Below are 26,916 nucleotides of genomic sequence, written 5' to 3'. Positions count from 1 at the left end.
CTCCAAGGGTGACCAAAAAGGGATAAATGCGCACAGATGTATGGTTACATGAACAGAATGTCAATGTATGGGGTAATGCAAAGGGGAATGCAAATATTCATGCTCATGCAGAATGCAATGCAATGGTACCATTGGATAGTACCTAGGGAATTGTTCACTTGTCACGGTGCCCTTTTACAGTCATGCCATCTTGATAGTGCGGATGAAGTTACAAATGTCTTTAAGTACAATACAAGGAATAAATGTCTGAATAAAACTAAACTGTAAACATCATCACTCTCATTGAGCAAGAGAAGAAACTGCCCCCTCTCAAACTGGATGGAGAAGCAAGAGGGAAGCACCCTCTCCCCGTCAATCTGAAGAAGTAGAGGAGGGTGGATCCAAGGCAATCGGAGGTAGGATGCACTGTAGGATTGATCGATTGATTACTTTGGTCAAAATGTCTATAAAATTGTCGCTTGAAGGTACAAACTCTAGGTGAATAGTGCCTAGCTCAATCTTCTCTCTAGTGAAGTGGAAGTAGACTTTCACATGCCGCGTCCGAGGTGTGATTAGGGTTGTCTCTGTACATAGTATGGACTCTCCCTCTCTCTCAACCTTCTCTCTTTGAAGTCCACACTCCTCTTATTTGTATGATCATTCATGTATGAGTATCCACTCCCATCTATGCAGTTGTAACTTGTAAGTAGTAGTAACGCACATTACGCATGCAGCTGCCAGCATCAGGTTTTAGGATGTTATCCTCAAGTATTCATGTTATATACTCTAATAGCATTGCTATTTAGATATGAAACATCTATTTTACTATCTTTAGTCCAAAATAATCAAGTAAAATTTTTTCCGTACTAATATTGTACCGCACTTGTAAAATCTTAAGATATCATTTAGTACCATATTTTATCATACCGTACCGTATTGTACATTGAGTACCTGATAACTATGGGTGTGATGATTAGGTGCATGCAAGGGCAATGACACTTTGTGATAGATGACTCAAAAGAAGACGATGAAGCCCGAAGAAAAACAGTTGGAATGGATCAGCACGAGTACTTCCTTTCACCTCCCAGCCTTGCCTAGTATATTGCTGGCCAGACCATCGTGATCCGATTGCCAGCCGCCGTCAAACCTTGGTGAGTCCTACTATTCTTGGACTCTCTTTAGTTCTAGGCTTCCCTTAACCCCATTCGGGCGCCCAAGAGCCCGGACGGTCATCCTCATGCGTGTTCCCCTTGATTCATCTTAATGTCACATTAAATGTCACTTTAATGTCACATTCAATGTTTGTGACCTTAATGTCACATTAAATATCACTTTAATGTCACATTTCCTTTCCCTTAAGAATCGGTTTCGTCCTTGAAAACGATACTTGGAAGGTCTAACTGTAAATTGGGAAACCTTTTCTTTAAAGTACTTACTCGCTCCCATGTTGAGCTTTCTTTTGAACAATCTTTCCACTTAACCAAACATTCTTGATAAATAGTATTCCTTGTTCGTCTATTACGAACATTTAATATTCTTTCTGGTTCATGTGGATTAGATTGGTAATTTAATAGCTCCTCAATGTCATCATTTAAGATTAAATTATCCAAATCACCCAGCTTCTTCCTTAATTTACTTACATGAAAAACTGGATGTATTTTACTATCAGCAGGTAGTTGGAGCTTGTAAGCCAATTGTCCCATCTTTTTAAGTATTATGAAAGGACCACAATACCTTGGTGAAAGCTTTGGACATTGTCCCTTTTTCATAGTTTTAGTTTGTTCAGGCACCTTAAGATAGACCAATTCTCCTTCTTTAAAGGAGATGTCTCTTCGGTGAGGATCTACATATACTCTAGCTCGATTTTGAGCCTTTTTAATATTTTCTTGAGCAAATTTTAACATACTATTGATATCCTCCAAAAAGTCTTTAGCTGCCTGAACCTTTTCCTTATGCAGTCCTACTGCAAAAGGAGCTCTGGGTTGAAACCCATACATTAACATAAATAGACTATATCCAGTGGAAGAGTGCTTGGCACTGTTATATGCAAACTCTGCTATCGGTAGATACTCTTTCCAATTAGTTTGCCTTTTACTTACATATGCCCTAAGCATATCTTCAAGGTTTTGGTTAATCCTTTCAGTTTGCCCATCAGTTTGCGGATGATCCATTGTACTCATGCTAAGTTTAGTATCCAATTTCCTAAATACCGCACGCCAAAATTGGCTATCAAATTTTCTATCCCGGTCAGAAACTATATTTGCCGGAAGGCCTTACAATCAGTATATGTTCTCTACGAACAATCTAGCCAATTCTGGTGTTTTAACATCAGTTGAAGTTGGAATGAACCTAGCCATTTTGATTAACCTATCCACGATCACCCACACAGAGTCGTGCCCCCTCTGTGTTCTGGGTAAAGCAACAATAAAGTCCATGGAGATACTCTCCCATTTTCCCAAAGGAATTTCTAGTGGATGGAGAAGTCCTCCATTTTCAATCTTTCAGCTTTATTAACCTGGCATTTATTACATTTGACCACATAGTCAAGGACGTCCTTATTCATTCCAGGCCAATAGAACTGCCTTTTAATAAGACTATAAGTCTTATTAACTCCTAGATGTCCTGCGCTAGGGGTATCATGACAATCAAAGAGAATCTGGCGCCTTATTTCTGTATCTTTCGGGACACATACCCTACCCTTGTAGAGTAAATAACCATTATCAATGGTAAAATTTTTCCACTTGAATTGAATTTGAGCAACCCTTGATGCTCCATTTTCTTGTTGAACATCCTCAGATATTCTTTCCTCAGTAGAAGCACTTTCATTTGGATCCCCATTTTTTATTGCTTCCCATATGTTGGAATATGCCGGATCAACCTGGCATTTCCCTTTTAAAGATTCAAGCAAGTTGGAAGTGAACTGAGTAAAACTCAATTCATTAATGATGGGCATTCTGCTGAGTGCATCAGCTACTATATTATACTTTCCTTTTCTATATCTTATCTCATAGTCGAACTCTTGGAGGAGTTTGGCCCATCTGGCTTTACGCCCATGTAAGTCCAGTTGATCATTAAGCCACTTAATGCTTTCATGCTCCGATAAAATCAAAAGTTTGGCACCATACAGATAGTGCCTCCATTTCTTCATTGCATGTACTATTGCATACAACTCCCTCTCATAAACAGAATAATTCTGTTTTGCACGGTCTAATTTCTTGCTTTCAAAAGCAACTGGTCGACCTTCTTGTAATAAGACCGCACCTATCGCCTTATCACTGGCATCAGCTTCAACCACAAACGGTTTATTGGGATCCACAATTAATAGTATTGGAGCTGTAGCAATAGCTACCTTAAGTTTTCGAAAACTTTCATTTTGGTCTGTTCCCCAATAAAAACTTTTTCCTTTTCCTTTAAGTTGGTCTGTCATTGGAACAGCTATTTTGGTATAATCTCGAATGAATCTACGATAAAATCCAGATAAACCTAGGAAGATCTGCAACTCTTCCAGGTTCCTTGGAGGTGGCCATTCAATAATTGTCCTTACTTTTTCTAGATCCATGTTGATTCCCTCTTTCGAGATAATATGCCCCAGATATTTGACCTCTTGTGCAAAGAATTCACATTTAGTTTTCTTCACATAAAGGGAATGTGTTCTTAACAGTTGGAATACTAATTGTAAGTGTTCCAAATGTTCTTCTCTTGATTTACTAAAGATCAAGATATCATCCAAGAAGACTACTACAAAATGTCCTAGATAGGGCCGTAAAACACTATTTATCAGCTTCATAAAGGTAGTTGGTGCATTAGTGAGGCCAAAAGGCATCACCAAAAAATCATAATGCCCGTATCTAGTACGAAATGCTGTCTTGGGAATATCTTGTGCCTTAATTCTTACTTGATGATAACCTGATCTTAAATCTATCTTTGTGAAGAATTTTGCCCCTTGCAATTGATCAAAAAGATCTTCCATTCTGGGCATAGGAAATTTATTCTTTACCGTTATTTTATTAAGTGCTCTATAGTCAACACAAAGTTGCATAGAACCATCTTTTTTCTTTACCAATAAAATTGGTGAAGCCCAAGGTGAATTACTGGGTTGAATAAACCCTTTATCCAGGTAATCCTTAGTTTGTCTTTCAACTTCTTGATGCTGTGTTTCACTTAACCTATACGGTGGTTTAGAAATAGGGTGTGTATCCTTATTTATATCAATTGGGTGATTTATATCACCCCGATCTGGTGGAAGGCCACTTGGTAAATCAGAAGGAAACACATCTTTAAAATCATCTAACAAACTACTTAATTCATTATTAACATTCAACTCACAAACATAAGAAAATTGTTGCTTTATATTACAGAAAGTAAAAGTGTTCTGTACAGGAAAAGACCATAACATATATACCTCACAAACTTCCTTCTTAATAAGCTTCTGAACTTCAATAGAACACAGCAAAGGATTATCAGATACTTCATGTTCACCTTGAATGACAAAAGTCTTACCATCCCTTTCAAATTCCAGTGTATTATGATGGTAACTACGTTTTAAGGATGGTTCCAATCCCCATAGCCACTCCCTCCCTAGAGCAATATCAGCTCTTTCCATATTCATAATTTGGAAATCAAGTTTATTTTTATATCCTTGAATCTCAATTTTCAATTTGGATACCATTGTATCCCATATTTTATTGTCTTGGCCTTGCATCATACGAACAACATATTGATGCCCACTCTTTTGTTGGGGAAGTTTCAATTTTTTGACAAGTGCAGAATTTGTAAGATTATGTGTGGCAGAGTCATCGATCATGACTCTAACCCTCTTTCTAGCTATCAATCCATGTACTCTAAGTAAATCATGTGGCCCAAAAGTAGGCTGCCACATAGAAGTTGACATACAACACTTGTGTTGTACATCCATGTGTAAGACCTCCAAAGATTTGTACTTTTCATGCCCCTTTAATTCTAAGGTTTGCACTACATGGATTTGTTTTTCTTTTCCCTTGCCCTTGTCCTTATCCTTTCCTTTGTCTTCCCGCTTTTTCTTTTGAGGGCAATTCTAAGCAGCATGGTTAGGGAATAGGCAATTGAAACACAACTTTTCTTTTTTGGCCTTATCAAAGTCATCAGGACTTAACTTTGGCCTCACATACGGTTTCTTTTCAAAAGGTTGTTTTTTACCCTTAAAGAATGGCATTTTTCTTTTAAATTTGCCCACAAATTTTGAGGTTTCCAATTCCTTAGACTTGGGCTCCATATCAGTGAGACTAGTGAGTATACCTGGACGCATACTATCTTCATGAATTAATGCAAATTTAATTGCCTCTTCCAGCGTCTTAGGTGAACTCCTTTTTACTTCCTTTTTACAGGCTTTGTCTAGTCCCCTAATGAATCCTCTTGTTTTTTGGAATTCATCTATTCCTTCCAATTTGAGGATTATCTCACGATATTCCTCCAGATATGTCAGCAGGGGTCTTTTCTTTTGTTTGACATAATCCCAATCTTCCTAATTTCTTTCCATTTCATTTTCAGGAAGGAATTCTTTCAAAAAGACGGATTCAAATTGAGCCTAAGTTTCAGGTATTTTATTTGCCTCCTTTAAAGTTCGCCACCACTTATAGGCTTTGGGCCCCAAAGTTAAACTAGCCTCCAGTGCTTGGAGATGTGGTGGGGTATTCTTAAGTTTATGTAAATCTTCCCATTTTTGGAGGAAATTAAAGATTGTATCTTTATTTCTATCTTTTTCCTCCCCGTGAAACTGAGGTGGTTTTATATCCTTTAGAACTGGATTATCTCTCAATTTATGGTGGGGTTCCTTAGGATCTCGCATAGTCACATCTAAATCTTTCGATGAAGATGTGACATCCGAGGTTTCTATCTTATTTTTATCTCTTTCTAACAATAAAGTTAATTGAGATTTTATTTCAGTGAGTGTTTGGGTTAAAAATTCCATTTGAACCCCCTGAGCTTGCACACGAGCAGTAAGATCATCAAATTGCTCTCGTGTAGCAAAAAATTCTTCCCACTGTTCTTCTTGCATTTCTGGTTCATGGGGATCTACCATAGGGTAGTTCCCAGAACTAGAACCTTCCATTACTCTCTCTTTCCCTTTTTCTGCCATTAATACACTGGAATTGGAAAGCAAAGAAAAGAAATTTGCATACAAAATAAAGTACTTCCCTGGTTTTAATGGCAGGGCAGCTGCTGCTGGATTTATTAGTAAGCCCGAAGTGTGAGGAACAATCCTTATCTTCCCGGACTAGACCAGTCACTTGGACCACCAATATGTCTTTTATATGTGTGACAAATCTGGCTGATTTCAGTCCGTCGGTGGCGATTCAAATGCTGGTACTTATCATCACGACTACAGCAGTCGTCTTTATGTTTCGCCTCACAGCTTCTTCATATTTCGCCTCTCAGCTGACACAACTGACGCCTTTGGACATTGCGCCTTTCGTTGACCAGAAACGGAGCCCTTTTCGTCTCACGCTGGGTCGTTCTGCCTCACGCCTGTGCCGAGTCGTTTAAAAAAAAAATATTAATAATTAAAATAAATAAACGCCTGGTCGTTTTTCGCCTCACGTTACGTTTCACAAAGTGTCACTTACGTGACGTGACACACCAAACACTTTTGACCAGCGACTTCACGGCGAAACCCGTCGATTGAGATGAATAGCAGAACCCGTAAGACCCGTCGACCGTCGACTGAAACAAACCGCCAGACCTGTCGACTTTGCCTTTTCGTTGAAGAACTCCATGGATCCACACGACTAGACCTGTCGGCTTTGATACCAATGATAGATTACTCAAAAGAAGACAATGAAGCCCGAAGAAAAACAATCGGAATGGATCAGCACGAGTACTTCCTTTCACCTCCCAGCCTTACCTAATATATTGCTGGCGAGACCATCGTGATCCGATTGCCAGCCGTCAAACCTTGGTGAGTCCTACTATTCTTGGACTCTCTTTAGTTCTCGGCTCCCCTTAACCCTGTTCGGGCGCCCAAGAGCCCGGACGGTCATCCTCGTGCGTGTTCCCCTTGATTCACCTTAATGTCACATTAAATGTCACTTTAATGTCACATTCAATGTTTGTGATCTTAATGTCACATTAAATATCACTTTAATGTCACATTAATGTCACACTTTGGTTGTTGCAAAATAGACAACTGTAGGAGAATCACAGGGGAATTGAAGCGCAGCCAACAAACTCCTCAAATAGATAGCCTCAGTGGTACTATCAAAGAGAGCCCTATACTCAGCCTCTGCCATGGAAGCCACTACTGTTTCTAACTAAGAAATGGGAGTTGTGTCCAAGGAAAAGAGGTAATCGCCATGGGAATGCCAGGTGTTAGGATCTCCTGCTCAGTCAGAATTAGTGTAACTTTGCAAGCATAAACCATATCCATAAGTTGGTTCATAATGAAAAGTACGCGGCAAATATCTTAACACACGAGGACAAGCAATCCAATGTGATATTCTAGGTGCTGAAAAATACTGACTAAGTATGCTAATTGAGTATGCTAAATCCGGTCGAGTATGAATCGACCAAAGAAGCTTCCCTACAATGGATCGATAGGTATGTGCATCAAAGAGCTGACCCAGGGTATCCTTTGACAGATGGATAGTGGGATCAAGAGGAGTGGCCACATGCTATGCCTGATCCATGCAATATTGTTCCACCAACGGAAGGGCGTACTTTTGTTGTGAGACAAAAATACTTTCCCCAAAACTAACTACCTCCATTCCCAAGAAGTAAGATAACAAATCGAGGTCAATCATCTCAAAGGTAGCATAAAGCTTGGCCTTAATTTCCGCCATGGCAGCAGAATCAGAGCCAGTGATAAGTAAGTCATCGACATACAACAGGATGTAATTGACCCCCGTGCATGTAGTGCACACATAGAGATTTGGATCATAGGGGGTAGAATGGTATCCATGATTTTGTAAGAACTTGTCCATCCTCTGGAACTGAGACCTCGGAGCTTGCTTTAGCCCATAAAGATATTTCCGCAAACAGAATACCTTATTCAAATGGCCTGCAAAAGGAAACCCGGGTAGATGTTCCACATAGACTTCCTCCTTCAAATAACCATTCAGAAAAACGCTCTTGATATCCATCTAGTATAGTGGCCAATTGTGGTGAGCGGCAAGCTCAACTAGCAAATGAAAAGATATCGTCTGAGCAATGGGTGCGAAGGTCTCCTCATGATCAATACCTTGCTTCTGATGAAAACCTTGCATGACAAGGCGAGCCTTGTACTTTTCTAGAGTCCCATCAGCCTTTAGCTTGGTCCAAAAAATCCACTTCATCCTAATGACCTTCTTGGAACTAGGACGATCCACCAAGGTCCAAGTCTCATTCCGGTCAATACTATCCAATTCATTCTCCATGGCCTCATGCCATAGAGGGTCGTGGAGAGCCTCTTGCCAACTATGTGGCTCGAAATGTGCAATGTAATCAGCTGTAAAGATTGAAGCATACGAAGCCTGAGGGGCAAGCTAAGCAGATCTTCTAGGGCCCTCTGGAGAGCACTCCAGTGGAAGAATCCGTGAATCTCGCATAGTTTGTCGATACTAGCAAGGTAATGGGTCTCATGGAGGAGATGTGGGAGTGGAAGAATTTGCATTAAGGTCAGGAGTGGGTAGTTGACCTTGCTCAGAAGGCACAATGTCAGATGATGTGGATTGAGGTAAGGACTCAAAGTTTGGTGCATAAGACTGCACTATGTCCCTCTCATCAAACACAACATCCCTCCTAATAATCACCTTGCTTTCTTGAGAATCAAACAAAGAATATGCTTTCGCTTCGAAAGAATATCCCTCAAAGATCAACAGATCAGCTTGGAGAGTGAGCGTTCCTATCTTGTCATCAAGTGTGTGCGTATATGTATGGCTCCTGAAGACTTTGAAGTGGGAAACAGTAGGCCTCTTGCCAAAGAATGCCTCGTAGGGAGTCCGTTGAGGGACTGCCATGGTTGGGCATTGGTTGAGGATATATACTGTAGTGCTAATAGCCTCAACCCATAGATGATTAGGAAGCTCTACTGTAAACAACATAGAGCGTGCCATGTTCAAGACTGTCTGGTTCCTATACTCTACGACTCTACCCATAGATGATTAGGAAGCTCTACTGTGAACAACATAAGAGCGTGCCATGTTCAAGATTGTCTGGTTCCTATACTCTACGACTCCTATGCTCTTGTAAAAACTTAGAAAACTCCTGGGAGATAAACTTGCCGCCACTGTCACTCCTCATGGTACCTACAAGACGTCTAGTTTGGGTATGAACTAGCAGCACCCAAGCACTGAAATAGGTGAAAGCTTCAGACTTATGCTTGAGAAAGTACATCCACATGTATTGAGAGAAATCATCCATCATTAAAAAGAAGTAAAGCGTGCCATTTAAGGCGGCAATGGGCATTGGACCACAAAGATCAATGTGAATCAATCTCAATGGAGCCTTAGCTGTATGAGTGGATTGTTGTGAGAATGGGGTATGATGTTGCTTACCTAGATAACATGCTTTACAGACCTCTCGAGATAGCTTTAGGTGGGAAATGCCATCAACCATCTGGCGACGCGACAACTCATAAAGAGAGTTGTATCCAAGATGTCCTAAGCGGTAATGCTAGAGATGCTCTGTGTTCGAGGGCTCCCATGCAGTGGCTAAAGCTTGGAAGCGAGGGAGGTGCTAAGTGGACAATACATTCAACGTCCCTTCTAAAAAACCTCAATGAGGTCTGGTGCTAAGGTCTGGTGGAATTGTGAGGTTTTTTACCCTTCCCTTGCTGTCCCTTCTAACAAGTGGCAACAAGAGCCCCCGCTACAAGAGATGCCGCATGAAACTGATCAAATAACCTAGCATAACGCAAGAGCTGACACTCAAATTCATAGAATGTAGGCATAGTAGGCTGTGAGATGATCTGTTGCACTAAGTTAAAGTATTTCCTTGGCAACTTGTTTGGACAGCATGACCTGGTCATCAGGGGACTTAGGAGCTCGTGTCGTAGAGAACTCAACGAGGAGTTGTCGATACTCAAACAACTTGACCTTAAGGTAATATTAATGATGAAAATCTTAAGCTCATGGTCAAGATTAATGTGACATATCCTATCTTGAGCCACATAGCGGTCAGTCAAGTATGCCCAATGCTCTAACGCTAAGTTGAAATGTTGAAGCTGAGAATGAAACTTAGGTAGTAAGCCTTGCATTAGCTTAACTATAGCGGAGGCATTACGAGCCTTTCATCAGTAGACGACTTGGTATGGAACAAGTATGAGATCGGGTTGGGGCTCCAACCACTACACAAGATCCATAGGTTTTGGGAGTCTAGGACATGCCTCATCAAATTAGACCAAGTGATATAGTTAGACTCATTGAAACGAGTTTGTCATTGAATGAGTTCTTGGTAGATGAGGAGCTAGAGCCATGAAGTGTCGGTGGAGGTGGATAAGTGTGATGCTATGATGGATAAGATGGTGGAGGATAAGGAGGGGGATAAGAGGTAGGGTAGGCAAAAATAGGACGTTGATGTCCAATGAGTGCCAATTACTACGGAGGCAGTGGAACGAAAGTGTTCCATAAGGTGCCAAAGGTGGAGGTGGAGACACTGGGACATGGTAGTCCTGTCTAATAGTTGGTTGGGACACAACACGATGACTAAGTGGCCCACTAGGTAAAGCCATAGAGGCAAACTGTGGTACCAAATGATCCACACTCGAAGAATGCCTTGGAGGGGGAAAATTTGAAAGTGTGTGTGTGGGAGGATGATCTCCCATCATGGGTACACCATCCAAAAAGGAGAAAGAAGGAATCCTAAAGGTTGTGTCTGATGGAGGACCCCCCGGTGTGGTGGAAACATAGGTGCACTTAATGGAGGTTGAAAGGAATATGTAGTGGAAAATGAGGGAGGGATGGGTGGTAGCCCAAATAGATGTGTGATGGGTGAAGATGTGGGAAACATCATTGGTTCCTTTTGTCCATTAAATGCAACTAAATGAGATGTACCTACTCCAGTATAACCATGAGAAACAAAATTATTTGAAGGAAAAGGAAGAGAAGGGATACTTACAAGTTCTTGCTTCTTTTTCTTATCTTGTTTGGAGTTTTCAAAGAAAAATCTATCTTCCTCATTACTTCCAAACCAAAAAATGTTATGTATTATCCCTTGTTCAAGAGAATCTCCCAAACCATGAGGAATAGAAGAATCAAATAGCATAGAATAAAAAACGAGATTGTGCATACGGAGCACTAGAGAAAAGAAATAAGATGGAAGTGGTATGTAATCCATGCCAGTTTCCACTTGAGGATGGCCAGGCCGAAGTGGAGATTCCATCGTACGTGCATGGTCAATAGTTCTGTGCACTGAATCTAAAGGAGAAAACTCAGGCTTACCTTCAATTTGCTACTGAGCCCTATGCATAAGGATGAGATCATGCTTAGTGGTTGGAATCTCGTACAATCGATGGACTCCATGGCAGTCCGAATTTTCTCCACTCGTGCCAAATCTGGTAGGGGCAAGTTGGGAGGCCTAGCCCTGCTTGTTTCTTGACATGTTTGGTTATGGTCTGAAGTTTCTCCACCCATGCCAGATCTAGTAGGGGCAAACTGGGAGGCCCACTCCTGCTTGTTTCTTAACATTCTTAGCTGTGGAGTTTGGAGCAGTATGTTGTTGTTCGAAGCTATTTGAATCTTCTGTTGTTCTTGCTACTACGGATAAGCTCTTTGATCAAGTCCAAGGTTTCTCAAAGAGAACTTGGCTCTGATACCATTTGATGAGATGCTCTAAACACAAAAACACAAAACCAATCGTACGACAAAGCACAAACTGATAACACAAAATATAGTTAGGGTTAGGGTATCTCAAAGACAATGAAGACAGATAATAATGAAATGAATGGCTGCTGAATATACAATGGCCATGCAGCCAACACACTATGTAGAGAGGGAATACTATACCATAGACTCCTGTATCTCGAGGATTAGGGTAGGGGTAATGAGCTGGAGAGTGTATCGTACTCTGAACAGATCTTGAAATGCAGCAAGGCAGCCTCCAAATGTCGAACACCAACAAACGTAGCCAAGGAAGGTTGGATCTGATGTGGATGGTAGTGCAGGAGAGAGAAAGACAAAAAACGTAGGTCAGAATGAGAAAAGAGCAAAATGCAGCCTGTTCAGGCTGAGCAACAGCTGAAGAGAGAGAAAACTGTGCAAGCGGCAGCTCTAGACAGCAAACGCAAGCTGGTTGATGACATGGCAGGGAAAACTAGCAGTAGGAGTCAGCAAGCTGAAATCAACTTTGAATAGTGGGTGGAAGGCTGGAAACAAGCACCGGACTGTTGTAGACAACAATAGCCAGCTTGGACCGTGATGTCCTTCATGTCCAGGGTGTGGGCAGCAAGCTGAAAGACTTGAAATCTGAAAAAACGAGATTGGAAAGAGTGGAGGGCAGATTGCCTATTTATAGAAAGTTTGGGAGCCCCCACTTAGCTCTCTTGAACCACACCCCATTTTAGTGTTTTAAGTAAAATAAGCCTGAAATAGGCATGAAATAAGCTATTTTGGGGCTATTTAAGTGACTAATGACATTTCTTAGCTCAACATGTGCTTTTGGGAACCTATAATTCTAGACAACATTTTCACCTCTCAAGAGCTAGAACATTTGGCAAAGCTAGGCAACAGGACCTTATCATTTGGCTTTTGGATTTTGAGAAAGCTTATGACAATTGATTGGGGCTTTTGGAAAGGTACAAAATGGAGGATGGGATTTCCAAAGCAGTGGGTTACAGGTGTTGCAACTCTCTTTAGGGTGGTATCACACCCATGTACTTTACTAGATTTTCTAGAGTCTAGCAAGTGAAGGTAACTGCACTTTTATCAAGGATGTAAATGAGCATGTGATCCATGTTTACTTTACTTTCAAGTCTTCTGTAAAGTCTAGTAAGAACTGGGCATGGGACCACCCTTACTCTTCAGCACACAGCTAGGTTTTGGCTAGTGGTGCCAAAGGGTAGAGGCTCACAATGCAGAGATCCAATAGAAAGGGATACCCTCTAGATTCTTTCATTTTCTCTTTTTTTCAGAGTCAGTGATTTCCTTCTTAATTAACAAGTAGCCTTGGAGATTCTTTGTTTAGCCCGAGGTAATCTTCAACGATTTTAAGTCCTATAGATTTTGGGTTTGTGACACACAACAGGCTGAGTGCGGACCTCATGATTATGTCACTTAGTTCCAAATGAGATATTAAAGGCTATCATGTTGGGATTGGCATCATTCCAGTACATAATTTGGCTGGTCTTGTTGAGCATGATAGCAAAACTCCCATTGGCGACTTAACTAATTCTCTCTTCCAGGGAGCATAGTGGTGGCCAACCAAGCCCTCTTGGGGACCCATATGGTACATATCTAGGGCTTCTTTAAGATCATGCATTCAAGAAGAAAAGTGTCTTATCCACAACTTCATTTAGTCCACTTGAATCTTACAACAACTATTGTGTGAAATGTTGTTATTCAATTGAGGTTAAAAGGCGGACTCGTCATCTTTGTTACAGCTTACTTGTGTGGAGTCTTGCTTGTCAAGTTCTTTATTGGAGGCCTTTCGAGGAAGGAGCTTTGGAAACAGCTATTAGTTTGGCGATTAGACTTGAGTTTGGTGGTCCTTGGCAGCCAACTATTCCAAGGAGTAAAGGCTAGATGTTTAGGGAGGATTTTGTTTTCATGATCAAAGTATGGATATGTTGGAAATAAAGGGTCACCGTGCCTTTTATAGTGCTCGAGTGTGAACACACCCTTAGCACTTATACTTTAGTACTTTACATATAACTATCACAAAAACCTAAGAGAGGTACAACTGTTTGTACCCACACATCGTGCATCTCACTCTCTCACTCTCTAGTGCTGCTCACACAGACAGACAGACACACACACACACACACACACACACACACACTCTCTCTCTCTCTCTCTCTCTCTCTCTCTCTCTCTCTCTCTCCACCATTGCCATTGCTGAACATCAAACCTTCACCATGTGCAGGCCACCACAAACTGGTATTAGAGCCAGGTTGCTTGCCTCTCGAGTTCCATGCAGGTAGACGATAGATGGACAGGCCACGCAAGTGCAGGCAGGTAGTCCACGTCAGCACAGGGGACAGTCGATGCAAGCAATTCGATGGGCAGGCATGCAACAACTGACAGGCCACATTAGCAAGAAGCGACAAACAGGAAGCACAGGTCGTGTGCTGACTGACCGTTGTGAGCAGTTTGGCGGTAGCTCCCAGGTATAGATCACGTGCTGCCTGACTTGTCATCGATAGGGTTTTTTTTTAAAATGAAACATTTTTTTCTTTTTCCCTTCTTTCCTTAGTGCTCTATGGGCTGTCACGCGTGCATAAGCACAACTCAACTTGACAAATCTCAGAGATTTGGCACGCATCTATTGCTGGAATTTGGGGATTTTGGCATATGCGTGAAGATTTTGCTTTGCCGAGTAAAATTTGTGTTTTTTTGCACTCTCTCGGGTGTCAGATATCAGGGCTTTTTACGTCTGTGCAGAAATTGCAGCGGGATAGGTACAATTCTTGAAATTTTGACACATTGGACCCCGTACAATTTGGGGCTTTTGCAAAATTTGCAAAGTTTGGGTCAAGATTGGTCTTGGTATGTACTTGCAATGCAATTTCTATGCAAATTGAGCACATTACCCCAAACAAATTTGGGGCTTTTGCAAAATTTGTGAAATTTTGACAAAATTGGCTTGTGCAATCCATTTGGGAGTTATGTTTGATGTCATTTGAGCAGTATGAGCAAATAAATTTTGGAGCTTTTGACCATGGGAATCAAATTTGTTCCTGTGGATGCATTTGGAGTAGAAATTGCAGCTAAAATTTGGGGCTTTCTCATGAAATTGATGCGTTAGTCCGTGATGCGGCTGTAATTGCTTATGGTGTGCTGTAGCACACATTTCATACCTCTGAAAATTGATTTGCAGATCTGAAATTTCTATAATTACTTGAATTTTCATTGCTGTTTGGTACTTGCTTCATACCTTGGTCATTTGTGTGATAGTTGGGCTCACATTTGTTGACTTTTGAGTCACTTTTGAGTTGTAAATCATGGTTGCCAGCAGTGATAGCAGCAATCTATTGCACATTAAGAAGCTTTAGGGGACACACAACTTTGCTATATTGTAGAAGCATTGCTATAATGTCTTGGTGTAGAAGAAACAAGTAAACCCTATAAAGACAAAAGGCGTAAAACCAACAACCATGGATCCAGATGAGTGGGATGAGTTAGATGAACTTGCACGCTTTACCATAGAGCTTTTAGTGTTAGACACTTTCCTCTTTAACATGAAGGAATTGAATTTTTCTTATGATATGTGGTAACAAATTGAGGAGTTATATGCCCAAAAAAGTGTAGCCAACAAGGTTTATTGGTTGGAAAATTTGATGGACCTTCGTATGAATGAAGGTATAGCCATGTCTGTACATTTGAATGAGTTTAACTCTATTTTCAGTCAGTTGATTGCTTTGGAATTTCACATTGATGAGGAGTTCAAGGCAACTTTTTGCTATGCACTTTGTCTGAAAGTTGGAACACTTTTAGGACAACAATGAGTAATTCTAATGCTATGCTGCTATATTGAGATATGGAGAGCTCTTTACTCATGTTGGAGTTCCATAGGCAAAATATTTCAGCAAACAAGTCTTCCAATGCACTGCATACTGGAGGCAGATCCTAGCCAAAGGGCAACTTTGACAACATAATACGCAACAAATCTCGTGATAAAAATGTGGAGTGCCATCATTGTGGTAAGAAATGGCATTTCAAGTGATATTATTTTAAGTGGAAGAAAGAAAAGAGCAAAAGGCAAAAACACCCATGATAAAAAAATGAGAAAAATGACAGCCAATATGCAAAAAAGAGCAGTGTGAAGATAGAGAAAGTCAATGTAGTTAGTCATGAGAGTAATAGTGGCAGTGATGTACTCTTTGCTTCTTCTTTTAGTACACAATCATTGATTTCAGATTCTTATGATGACATGCATACTTGGATCCTTGATTCAAGTGCTTCATTTCATGTAACACTACACCATGAGTGGCTTTATGACTACAGTGGTGGTAGACATGGTGTTGTCCACTTGGGAGACAATCATGCATTTGATATTTCAAGGATTGACAGTGTGCACTTGGCATTTTGGCATGGTTCAATATTTACTTTGCATAATGTGAAGCATGTACCTTAGCTCCAAGAAGAGCTTGATAAGCACAGGGCAACTAGATGATGAAGGCTATCATGCCACTTTTGGAGATAGCAAATGGAAAATATATAAGGGTTCTAGGATTGTTGCTAAAGGATCTAAAAGTAATACTCTGTATCCATTACATGTATCTAGCGTGCATGATCATGTTGTTGCCATAACCAAGCAGCCAAGTGTGTCTTCGTGGTATAGCCAGTTGGGGCACATGAAGTCAAACCGGAGTGAAAATGCTTTTTTGTTTGGGTTATTTGCCGTGTTTGAGGTATGCTTATTTTGACCATTGTGATCACTGTATTTTTGGCAAGCATGCTCAAACATCGCATAAAAAGTCTCTTTCATTAAAATCTTCACCCTTAGAGTCGGTATATTCAAATGCATGTGAGATGCTAGGGTTGTCTCTAGGGGAAAAGAAATATTTTATTACTTTTGTTGATGATGCCACACACGAAGTATGGGTTTATTTGATCCATCATTGGATAAGTTTAAAAAATTCCTAGACCTTGCCGAAAATATGACTAGTAAAACATTAAAGTGTCTTCATTCTGACAATGGTGGGGAATATGTGTCCAAAGCCTTTCAGGCCTTTTGTGATAGCAAAGGGATAAAAAGGGAGCTCACTACCTCTTATAATCCACCCCAAAATGGTATCGTAGAGCGTATGAATAGGACTATTTAGGAGAAGGCCCATACCATGTTGTCTCATGTTGCATTACTCATGGATTTTGGGCACAAGTTGTTATGATAGCCGTACACTTGATAAATCGGTCACCAAACGAGTCTTCAGGGAGAAGTCTCCCTCAAGAAGTATGGTTGGGCAAGCCACCTTGGTATACACACTTGAGAGTGTTTGGCTGCGAGACATTTGTGCACATATGCAAGGAACTACGCAGCAAATTAAAGCCAAGGTCCTGTAAATGCATTTTTCTAGGATATGGTAACGAGGGAGAAATGGGGTATAAGTTACGAGATCTCGAAAAAAGGAAAATTGTAGGCAGCAACGATATAATCTTCCGAGAAAATCGTATGCATAAACAACCCAAAAAGATAGAAGAAGTGAGAAGGATTGTGTTCTAAGAAGAAATACTTGTAGGACAGCAAAGAATGCTCGTTGTACAGCGGCAAATACCTTCTGATGACCCTATAAATGTAGGGAATGATGTTGAAATTGATAAGCAAGAAGTTTCCTATGATATATTATAGTTTCAACAAGAAAATGTGCCATTGGAATAGACGGAACAGGTAGGACAACATACTGAACCTTTTGAACAACAAGTTGTTAATGTAGATTTGCAAGCTAACAACCAGCAAACATTGATCATTGGGTCCATAGGTCGATCAAAAATACCAAACAACCATATAGGTTCGTTCCTCATGCAAATTATGTTATTGATTTTGTATTGTTGATGGATTGTGGGGAATTGTCATGCTTTAAGGAAGTAATGGACAGAGAGGACAGTAAGAAATGGCATAAAGCTATGCCATCAAAGATGGAATCTCTAAATAAAAATGGTACTTGGGATTTGGTGCATTTGCCTAAGGGGCAAAAAACTCTACCATGCAAATGGGTTTACAAGATGATGGTCACTTTTGGTTCCTCACCAAAGTACAAAGCACGGCTTGTTGCCAAACGATACAAGCAAGAACATAGGATTGACTTTGATGAGATCTTTTCTCCTGGAGTCAAAATGATTACTTTATGAACCATATTCGGCTTGGTTGCATGTGAGGATATGGAATTCATACAGATGGATGTAAAGATTGCTTTCTTACATGGTGATTTGCATGCGGACATATATATGCAATAGATAGAAGGTTTTGTGGCTAAGGGGCATGAAAAGATGGCATGTAAACTCAATAAAAGCTTGTATGGGTTGAAACAGGCACTGGGTGAATGGTATGAGAAGTTTGATACATTTATGCAATCTCAAGGATTTAAGAGAATTTAAGTGGATCACTGCTACTTGTATACTAAAAGGGCAGCAAATGGCAGCCTTGTTATACTGATTTTCTATGTGGATGACATATTGATTGGTGGTAGGGATGTTCATGAGTTAGACATTGAAGTAGAATCTACATAGTAGCTTTAATATGAAGGATCTTGGTGAAGCAAATCATATTCTTGGTATACGTATACTCAGAGACAAATTGAAAAATCTTCTTTATTTATCACAGTAGGAGTATGTATCCAAGATTTTACAATGTTTTAATATGGAGGGGAGGAAAGCAATTGATGTAGCATTGCCTCCATATGTGAAACTTAGTGCAGAGAACAACCCTACATTTGATGATGAAAAGGCTGAAGTGGCCAAGATCCTATATGCTTCAGTTATGGGTAGCTTGATGTATGGTATGGTTGCCACACGTCTTGACATAGCATTTGTGGTAGGAGTGGTTAGTAGGTACATGGCACATCTTGGTAGAAAGCATTGGGAAGCAATGAAAGGTATCATGAGATATCTTAAGGGCACAAAGGATTTATGCGTCTGCTTTGGAAAGCAAAAGGTATATGTCGTTGGCTTTATAGATGCAGACTTAGCTAGTCATACTGAGTGCAAGAAGTCTACTTCAGGGTATGTATTCACCTTCACAGGGGGAGCAATTTCTTGAATCTCCAAGCTACAAAAGTGTGTTGCATTGTCTACTATAATGGTAGGGTATGTGGCTGCCACTAAAGCATGCAATAAGGCTTTATGGCTTTCACGTTTGGTGGGAGAGCTTGGCATTACTAAAACTTATGTCCTCCAATGTGATAGTCAAAGTGCTATCATGCTAGTACAGAATCCTGTCTTTCATGCAAAGACGAAGCACATACAGGTGAAGTATCACTTTACTAGGGATGTACTTAGCAAAAGCATTGAGCTTGTCAAGGTACATACATATGATAATCTTACAAATCTTCCCACGAAGGGTCTTCCAAAAGAGTGGTTTGCTCATTGTCGACAGATGATGGTATTGAGCTAAAAATACATTAGCTTCACTTAAAAAGCCCCAAAACATGCTAAGAAATCTTATTTATTTAAAAAGAAATGCATTCTTAGAGAGTATCTGTATCCCATAAGCACAAATCCACTTGGGAGGGCCTAAAATTTCTATAAATAGGTATGCTGCTCTCCATTTAGCCTTAATCTCGTTTTTGTAAATTTCAGGTATTTTAGCTTGTTGCCCACAGCTGGGATGCGGAGGACATCACGGTCCAAGATGGCCATTGCTGGCTACAACAATATGGCGTTTGTTTTCAGTCTACCACACATTGTTCAGAGTTGATTTCAACATGCTGTCTGCTGCTGTTGGTTTTTCCTGTGTTTTTAGTCTTTCTCTCTCCTGCATTGCTGTTTGCATCAAATTCAGCCTTCCTTGGCTGTATTTGCTGGTGTTTGACATCTAAAGGTTGCTTTGCTACGATTCAGGATCCGTTTGGAGTACGACACACTCTCTAGCTCATTACCCTTGCCTTGATCCTTGAGATATAGGAGTTCGAGGTACAGTATTCATTCACTACATTGTGTGTTTGTTGCATGAGCACCGTATATTCAATAGTCATATCATTTCATTCATTCTCTGTGTTCATTGTCTCTGAGTTACCCTAACCCTAACTATGTTCTTCTATCATTCTGTGCTTTGTCGTACGATGTTATTTGTGTTTTTGTGTTAAGGTATCTCTTCACGTATGGGAGTTGGATAGTATATGTATTTCAGCTTTGTACATACTTAGACTTAGCTGATTCTTTTCTCAACCTTAAAGCACGCTGCCTTTAGGTGCGGGGTTGTTGGGAATAAAGGGCCACCACACCCTTTTATACGTGCTCGGGTGTGAACACACCCTTAGCACTTGTACTTTAGTACTTTACATACAACTATCACAAAAACCTAAGAGAGGTACAACTCTTTATACCCACACGTCGTGCATCTCACTCACACACACACACTCTCTTTGTGTGTCTGCCATTGCTGAACATCGAACCTTCACCATGTGCAGGCCACCACAAGATGTTAGTTTTTATCTACCTTTTTTAGAGGAATCTTGGGATTGTTGAAGTGAGAATCAAGGAGCATCAATCATGTCAAGTCTTGGTTTGTACATGCGCTAGGAGAGAGGCCTGATCTCTGTTGGGGGGAGACCGCTTCAAACATTGCTATCACAATTGGAGAGTGGTCAACTAGTATGGTAGAAAATGCAGCCTGGATCAGGCTGTGACGATGGTGTCAGCAGGTGGTAGTTCTTGGAGGGTGGGGATAGGGTACGCGGCAGCTGGCAGCAGCTCTCCATGATGGCAATGTCCTCCAAGTAGGTGGCAGCAGGTAGGAATGATGGCGACAGCTGAATGATGACCAGCAACAGTAGATGGGGTGTGGGAGTAGTGTGAAGGCTGAAGGATTATGGATGAAGGTTGGAGTGTGGAATGAATCTAAGGATTAAGTGGATGATAGAGGAATTTGGTGTGTTTGTCCTATTGTTAAAAAATAAACCATTTATTTTTACTTCAGAAATTAATGCTTTTTGGGGCTGTTTTCAGGAGAGTCAAATAGGGGCAGTTATTAATCAGTGCAAACCTTAATTTTAATGTCTCAACATCCCCTCTCAAGCCCAAAAAGTTTTGCCCAGATGGTGAGTAAGTCACATATCCACCCTCTTTTATATGAAAGGTCCCACCCCAACGAAACCAAGGCATCAGGCCAAGGCTGCTGTGATGGGCTGCCCAAGGGCCTACCATGATTGCAGAGGTGATGGATATCTTCTTTTGAGTAGCCCAATTTAATGGGTCTTACAAAAAATTTTGTCCTTTCTTTTATGGCTATAAATGAACAATAAGACTCAAGATCTTTAGATCCTCCACAGAACAGACCGTTGCAAGACAAGGATGGGGTGAACAGGTATAGATGAAGATAATGGTGAGGTAGATGAGGGTATGGTGTGATAGTAGTATCTGCTATAATGATGATGTGCTGTGAATATGGTGGATCCAAGTCAGCCACTCTTTGATGAGGTAAGCTATGCACGGAATTTTCACATTGGATTTCTGCTTGCTTTTGCAAGTTTTCCCCTATTCCAAAGAACTAGGTTTCACATAAACACAATGCCAATGCATGGGCAATGCAAAGGGTCCTAGGGATTGGAGGATGAACTTGGACACTTCACAGAGTTTGGATGAGTCAATCATTGAGAATAAAGCTTCCTTTTGATGGCAGCCATTGGTATGGCAAACTCATAGAAAGGAGGTAGATTTGACACAATTAGCAGGTTTGCTTGTCAAAGGATCAGGGATGTAGCTCATTCTGATCTGAGGTAGTACATTCATCTGAGCTTGATTCGAGACAGTAAGCAAGTTGACTCGTCAAAGGATCAGGGTCATAGAGTTGTTATATTAATATGGATCAGTCACTCGGGGTGAAGGTATTGGGTTTATTAGAGTAGACCCTTGTAGAGAATTGCTGGGATATTTGAGACTCTGTATAAAAGAGATGAATCAATTTTGCTGTTTCTTAACAACAGACCATTCTTATCCAGTGATCATTTGTTTTCAAACTTAAGAGTCCCTTTTAATCAGACCACAAGAAAAGGAACGAATTCTGTGCCTGTGCACCGAGTTTTAATGTGATGTATTTTAGCAAGGTAGCAATGAAGGGAATTTAATCCCAACTCTTTTATCAATTTACTGGTGGCCATGATGTTACGATTCCTTCTTTGATGTGCAGCAACTCTATCTATTTTCATCTTCTTATTTTGACATGTCTTGCACATATCATGGCCATATCATCTTCAATATTTTAAGGGATCTGAAGTTCAATGCAGATAGGTTAAATACATCATGGTTTATGCATGGCATGTGTCTCACCAATGAGTATATATCACTTCAAATTAGACTTTCTTGGTGGTTCTTTTAAATACAGGTAAAAGGTGATTCTCCAGAGACTGTGGAATATGTTGGAATGAAAAATCTTATTGAAGCTATCAAAGACCAAGTTGGTGTTCGCTCTGGAAAAATCCTCTTCAGTGTCTCTGGTAAATTTATTTGATTATTTTAATAAGCCTAGTAAGTCAATTGGCCAAATATTGTAAACAAGCTACTTAAACTCCCTTACTTATCTGTACAAAGCAGCCAATGGTTTACCAGAAGGACCTGCATGGGGTGCCCTGGATGATGTAGTGATGGGTGGCGTAAGTGCAAGCTCACTGCAAATAGACCCAAACAGTGGTGAAGATGGTGGTGCAGTTGGTGTGTTCAAAGGTAGTAATTTATAATTTTGTTGCCTAAAGCTAATGCTTAGCTATAGCAGGAAACTGTAATAGATGTGGTAATATTTGTATCTTCTTTACAGGTTTTGTATCGACTGATAACAATGGTGGCTTTGCTAGTATTCGCACGAAGGTGAGGTGCTCAGCAAGATAAAAATTTTGTGCTTTTAGAAGTGATGCAGACCTTAGGGGAGCATGTGTTAATTCAGCCTTGTGGGTACTGTCTTGGAGGAGGCCTGGGTCAAAACTTATGGATTCATTATGGTTATTTCACTGTAAATTAGCAAAAAGCCAAATTGTATACTTCTTTCCTTGATGTGGAATAGGATGTCTAAAATAGAAGACGTGCTACAAGTTCAAAGATACTGCCCAAAAGAAATCCAGGTTGTCAATGATCAATCACAGAAGGCAATGCAATGTGATCAGGTTCTTTGTCATGAAGATTAATGTATTGTCTCTTTCGTTCCATAATCACTTCTTCTGCCTCAACAGTCCCTCCTTTAAGGTATCAACCTTAGAAATTAATAACCTTATAAGTAAGATTTTAAGGCTTAATTCTACAATAATTATTTCTATTTTTCCCTCTTTATTAAGAAAATGCAAGAGCACTCAGCAAGTAAATGCTCACCTCCTCTCCATTTTCTTTGTTCTTGTCCCATCCTTCTTCCATTTCCCCTCTCCACACCCACCAATAGCCAGGTACAACACTTTGGTTCCATTCAACTTTTTTTTAAGATGCCTACTAGAATCTTCATGCAATTGTAATCTTGAGTCATGGATGGACCCAATGCCTTTCTAACCTCTAGGGCCTCTGTCCAGACACATGATATGGATATAGATTTCCATTTTGGCTATTTCCTCCACCTCTACTTGTATGAGCTAGTCCCTCACGTATTGGCCAACTAGGAGTCCTCAAATCTTCTCTTCAGCATTGGGTTTCAATTGAGCCTTTTCAAGCACCACAAAGAAAAGAGGGAAACACACACAATGAAAAAGGAAATGTCAAAATGTCACCAACAAATTTCAGTGGCCATGCTTTATCTCGAAGTTACAGTTAATATGAAGTAATTCAACCAAGAACCATTGGGGCATTTCGACCATTACAATAGCAGCATGCCCTTACGGGCAATGCTAATAAAGGATATGTCATCTATTGTGATGACATTGCAATGACCCTCTCAAAGAAAATTGCTCACACAAGAGAATGAACCCAGGAAAATGCAGCAGATGCCAGGAACAGCTCCATACTGAACACATGAACATGTGAGTTTTGTATTGCCAGCAGATATTGGATGATGACCTCAGCACAAATACACTATGTTTTATGCAGCCATAAGGCTGACTTCCGTCATTTAACATGTGATCATTCTACAAAGGCACATCAACTCTGCTTTCCGTTCCTATATTGTGTATGCTCATGCTTTTTAGTAATCAAGTTTATGATGTAAATTGCTATGCAAGTCATTGTCTGTCTTAGGAGAAACATTACCTGACATTTTCGAACTCACTCTGGTGCAAATCACAGTTTCCAGTGTCACCATTTCAGATCTGTTTATTGTGGGAGATTTGACATGTCATTTGGTTTCAGAACTTTGATCAACCTGAGAATCTTGCTCCATATGAGGGTTTAGAATTGCGGCTAAAAGGTGATGGCTATCGCTACAAGCTAATTATACGGACATCAACAGACTGGGATGCAATTGGCTATACTGCAAGTTTTGACACCATGAAGGGTCAATGGCAATCCGTAAATCTCTTTCCTTGCTATATTTACCTTTATAATTCTTACATGCTTTCATCAAGCTAGGTCTAATTTCATACAGAAAAGGTTATTTTTCAATTTTGTCTTTCATGCAGATTCGACTTCCTTTCTCAACCTTCAGTCCTACCTTCAGAGCTCGCACTGTCCGAGATGCAGGACCTTTTGTTACCTCCAATGTTGTGTCTCTGCAGGTACATTTGCTTCAGGTCCTAGATTCTGTGTAAGTGTTTCAGGTTGATGGTTAATTCTTTTTAACTTGGGTACTTTTCCTATGTGTATGTGGCAGTTGATGTACAGCAAATTTGAATATGATGGAAAGCTGAATCCCACCTTTGAGCCCGGTCCATTCGAGTTGCCTTTCTCAAGCATTAGAGCGTATCTGAAGGAGCCTGTTACACCTAGGTTTGCTATATAATGTCTAGCCAACCAAATTTTCCATCTGGACAATATGTTGTAAAAAGCTGGAACTGAGAGTCATTGGTATCAGGTTTGTACATGTAAGCTCTGCCGGTGTCACAAGACCAAACCGTCCAGGCCTAGATTTGAGCAAACAGCCACCAGCTGTGCGAATGAACAAAGAGCTTGGTTGCATTATGGATTTCAAATTGAAGGTAATTCTACTCAGTTTTTCAGTAATTGAAGGTTGAAATATTCTTCCATATTGATCCTTTAAGATGTGGACTTGCCATACAGGGAGAGGATGTATTGAGGGAAAGTGGAATTCCTTACACCATTGTACGTCCTTGTGCATTAACAGAGGAACCAGCTGGGGCTGAGCTTATATTTGAACAGGGTGACAATATCACGGTAGGACAAAGCAACTGCTCTTTTTTTTTCATCACATGTGAATAAACTAAAGCCCTCCCTTGGAAGAAGGCTAGCATGCTGAATAAGATCCAAATGCCAATGGAGAAGACCCTTGAGCCTAGCAATATGACTTTTGAACCCTGGAAGTAAAATCGAAGACAAAGGCATTCCGGGTGACCCAGTTGTGCTAACAGCCCCAAAATCTAAGAAAATGAAACCCTATCTTCATATGTGGCTGTATAGGGATATTTTGCTTACCAAAGACCCAATCAGACACACACACACAACACCCCCCCCAAAAAAAATCAATTTCGCTTCATGACACTTGAGACACAAAATTCCAGCTGGTTGTAAATGTCCATAAGTCTAGGTGTGTCATTCATGTATTACAAGAAATTTTCCGAGTCTGCTGTCCTTTTTTGTGCTTCACATTGACACGTCATCTGGTTCTCTTTTATGTCTTGATTTGCAAAAGGGAAAAATATCTAGAGAAGATATAGCAGAGATTTGTGTGGAAGCATTAAGTCTTCCATCGGCAACTGACATAACATTTGAGGTGCTCTAACCATATCATCTGTTCAAGTACCATCAGAACATTTGCCATGAGTGTACTTGGGATTCATGAGACATTTGTGGTTTTCATTGTACAGGTTAAAAGCAATCTTCCATTTAGTGAGGTTTTCAAAGTGGATGCGGAGAATCCACCTGCACAGCGTGACTATGGAAAGGTTTTGGGTACTTTGAAGCAAGGCATTACTGGCAAGGAAGCCTTAGAGAAGGAGCTAGTATCTCTGTAACTGTAACACATCTCGACTTGAGCATATTGTACACTCCAAGTTGACAAGGGATATTCGAGATATTGTACAGGAAGTTCACCAAGGGACTGCTATCTGATGTATATAATAGTTGTTAAGAGAGAGCAAGAATAATTGTGTTGCCTCTTGGTCTGTAATATGAGATTCCATATTACTGACAATGACAGTCACATGGGATAATTTGAACATCCTGAAATGACGCACTGGCATGTATTCTGCCCTTAAATTTGTATCCATGTAGGCCTGCAAAATTCAAAATGACTGACAGGGTACGTGTCAAAATTTTGTGTGATGGTGGCCTTCTTTGGAAAAGATTTTCACAGTTGCTGGTGTGCAATCTGAGTTCATGCTTGGGCTGACGTGTCTTATGAAACTATGCCATGAAAGCCACTGCCTCTGACGATGAGTTATGCCTTTCACTGTTAACCCATATTAGATGAAATCTGTTTCTTGATCTGTTTTAAAAGAGTGAGTGAAGTCATGAGACAAAAGAAGAACCAGGTTTAGGATGATTTGACGAACTTTAGTAAAGCAGCAGTGTTTCTTATTATTCAGCATAGATGAGTTGCAAGACCCCATAAACGCCACAACAACCCAATCACTAGTTCATTGTCTGTAACATGAGATTTCATGCTGTAACTAACCCAATCAGTATTTCATTGTGTAGAAAAATTGTATTTATTAATTATGCCACATTCCACTTTACTTTGGGTAAAGCTGTTTAAGCTAGAACAGGTAAGACAAATGATTATCTAAACATGCCTATGCCCTTGCTTGCAATGCTAATAAAATACTTCAAAAACATGAGCTTCATGCTAATGGCTGAGATATAGTTTGTGCTAGGCATGGGGAAATCTAGAGGCTATTCTATGCCATCTTATTGCTTTCAAAGCTATCGAGAGTTCAAACCTGAAGAACCTATCCAAGTATGTCACCTCTTATTACAACCTAAAAGCAAACCGTCAGAAATGAGTGATCAAACGTCAAGAGTTTAGAAAAGGAGTGAGAACCTTTATTTCAAGTGCCTTAAAGTGAATTTTTGGCTAAAATCTCCAGGTTTTATG

The 26,916-nt window shown here is 40.4% G+C and overlaps 1 protein-coding gene across 1 annotated transcript in view; it reads left to right on the top strand.

Annotated features, from left to right (window-relative positions):
* LOC148038680 (NAD(P)-binding Rossmann-fold superfamily protein) overlaps nucleotides 1–26,189 on the top strand; it is a 70,315-nt gene extending 44,126 nt beyond the window's left edge. Inside the window, exons 8-17 of the mRNA XM_087674300.1 lie at nucleotides 22,123–22,234; nucleotides 22,329–22,460; nucleotides 22,552–22,601; nucleotides 24,057–24,215; nucleotides 24,326–24,421; nucleotides 24,517–24,632; nucleotides 24,718–24,841; nucleotides 24,924–25,037; nucleotides 25,513–25,593; nucleotides 25,688–26,189. Of these exons, the coding sequence (XP_087530426.1) occupies nucleotides 22,123–22,234; nucleotides 22,329–22,460; nucleotides 22,552–22,601; nucleotides 24,057–24,215; nucleotides 24,326–24,421; nucleotides 24,517–24,632; nucleotides 24,718–24,841; nucleotides 24,924–25,037; nucleotides 25,513–25,593; nucleotides 25,688–25,834 (1,131 nt within the window). The 3' untranslated portion in view covers nucleotides 25,835–26,189. The remainder of the gene's footprint in view (nucleotides 1–22,122; nucleotides 22,235–22,328; nucleotides 22,461–22,551; nucleotides 22,602–24,056; nucleotides 24,216–24,325; nucleotides 24,422–24,516; nucleotides 24,633–24,717; nucleotides 24,842–24,923; nucleotides 25,038–25,512; nucleotides 25,594–25,687) is intronic.
* The last annotated feature ends 727 nt before the right edge of the window (nucleotides 26,190–26,916 follow it).

The sequence above is a fragment of the Lygodium microphyllum genome, chromosome 3 (assembly GCF_053477565.2).
Source record: "Lygodium microphyllum isolate KBCC chromosome 3, Lygodium_microphyllum_v1.1.10, whole genome shotgun sequence".
NCBI lineage: Eukaryota > Viridiplantae > Streptophyta > Polypodiopsida > Schizaeales > Lygodiaceae > Lygodium > Lygodium microphyllum.
Note: the sequence above shows the minus strand (reverse complement) of the source record. Positions and strands in the feature narration are given on the sequence as shown.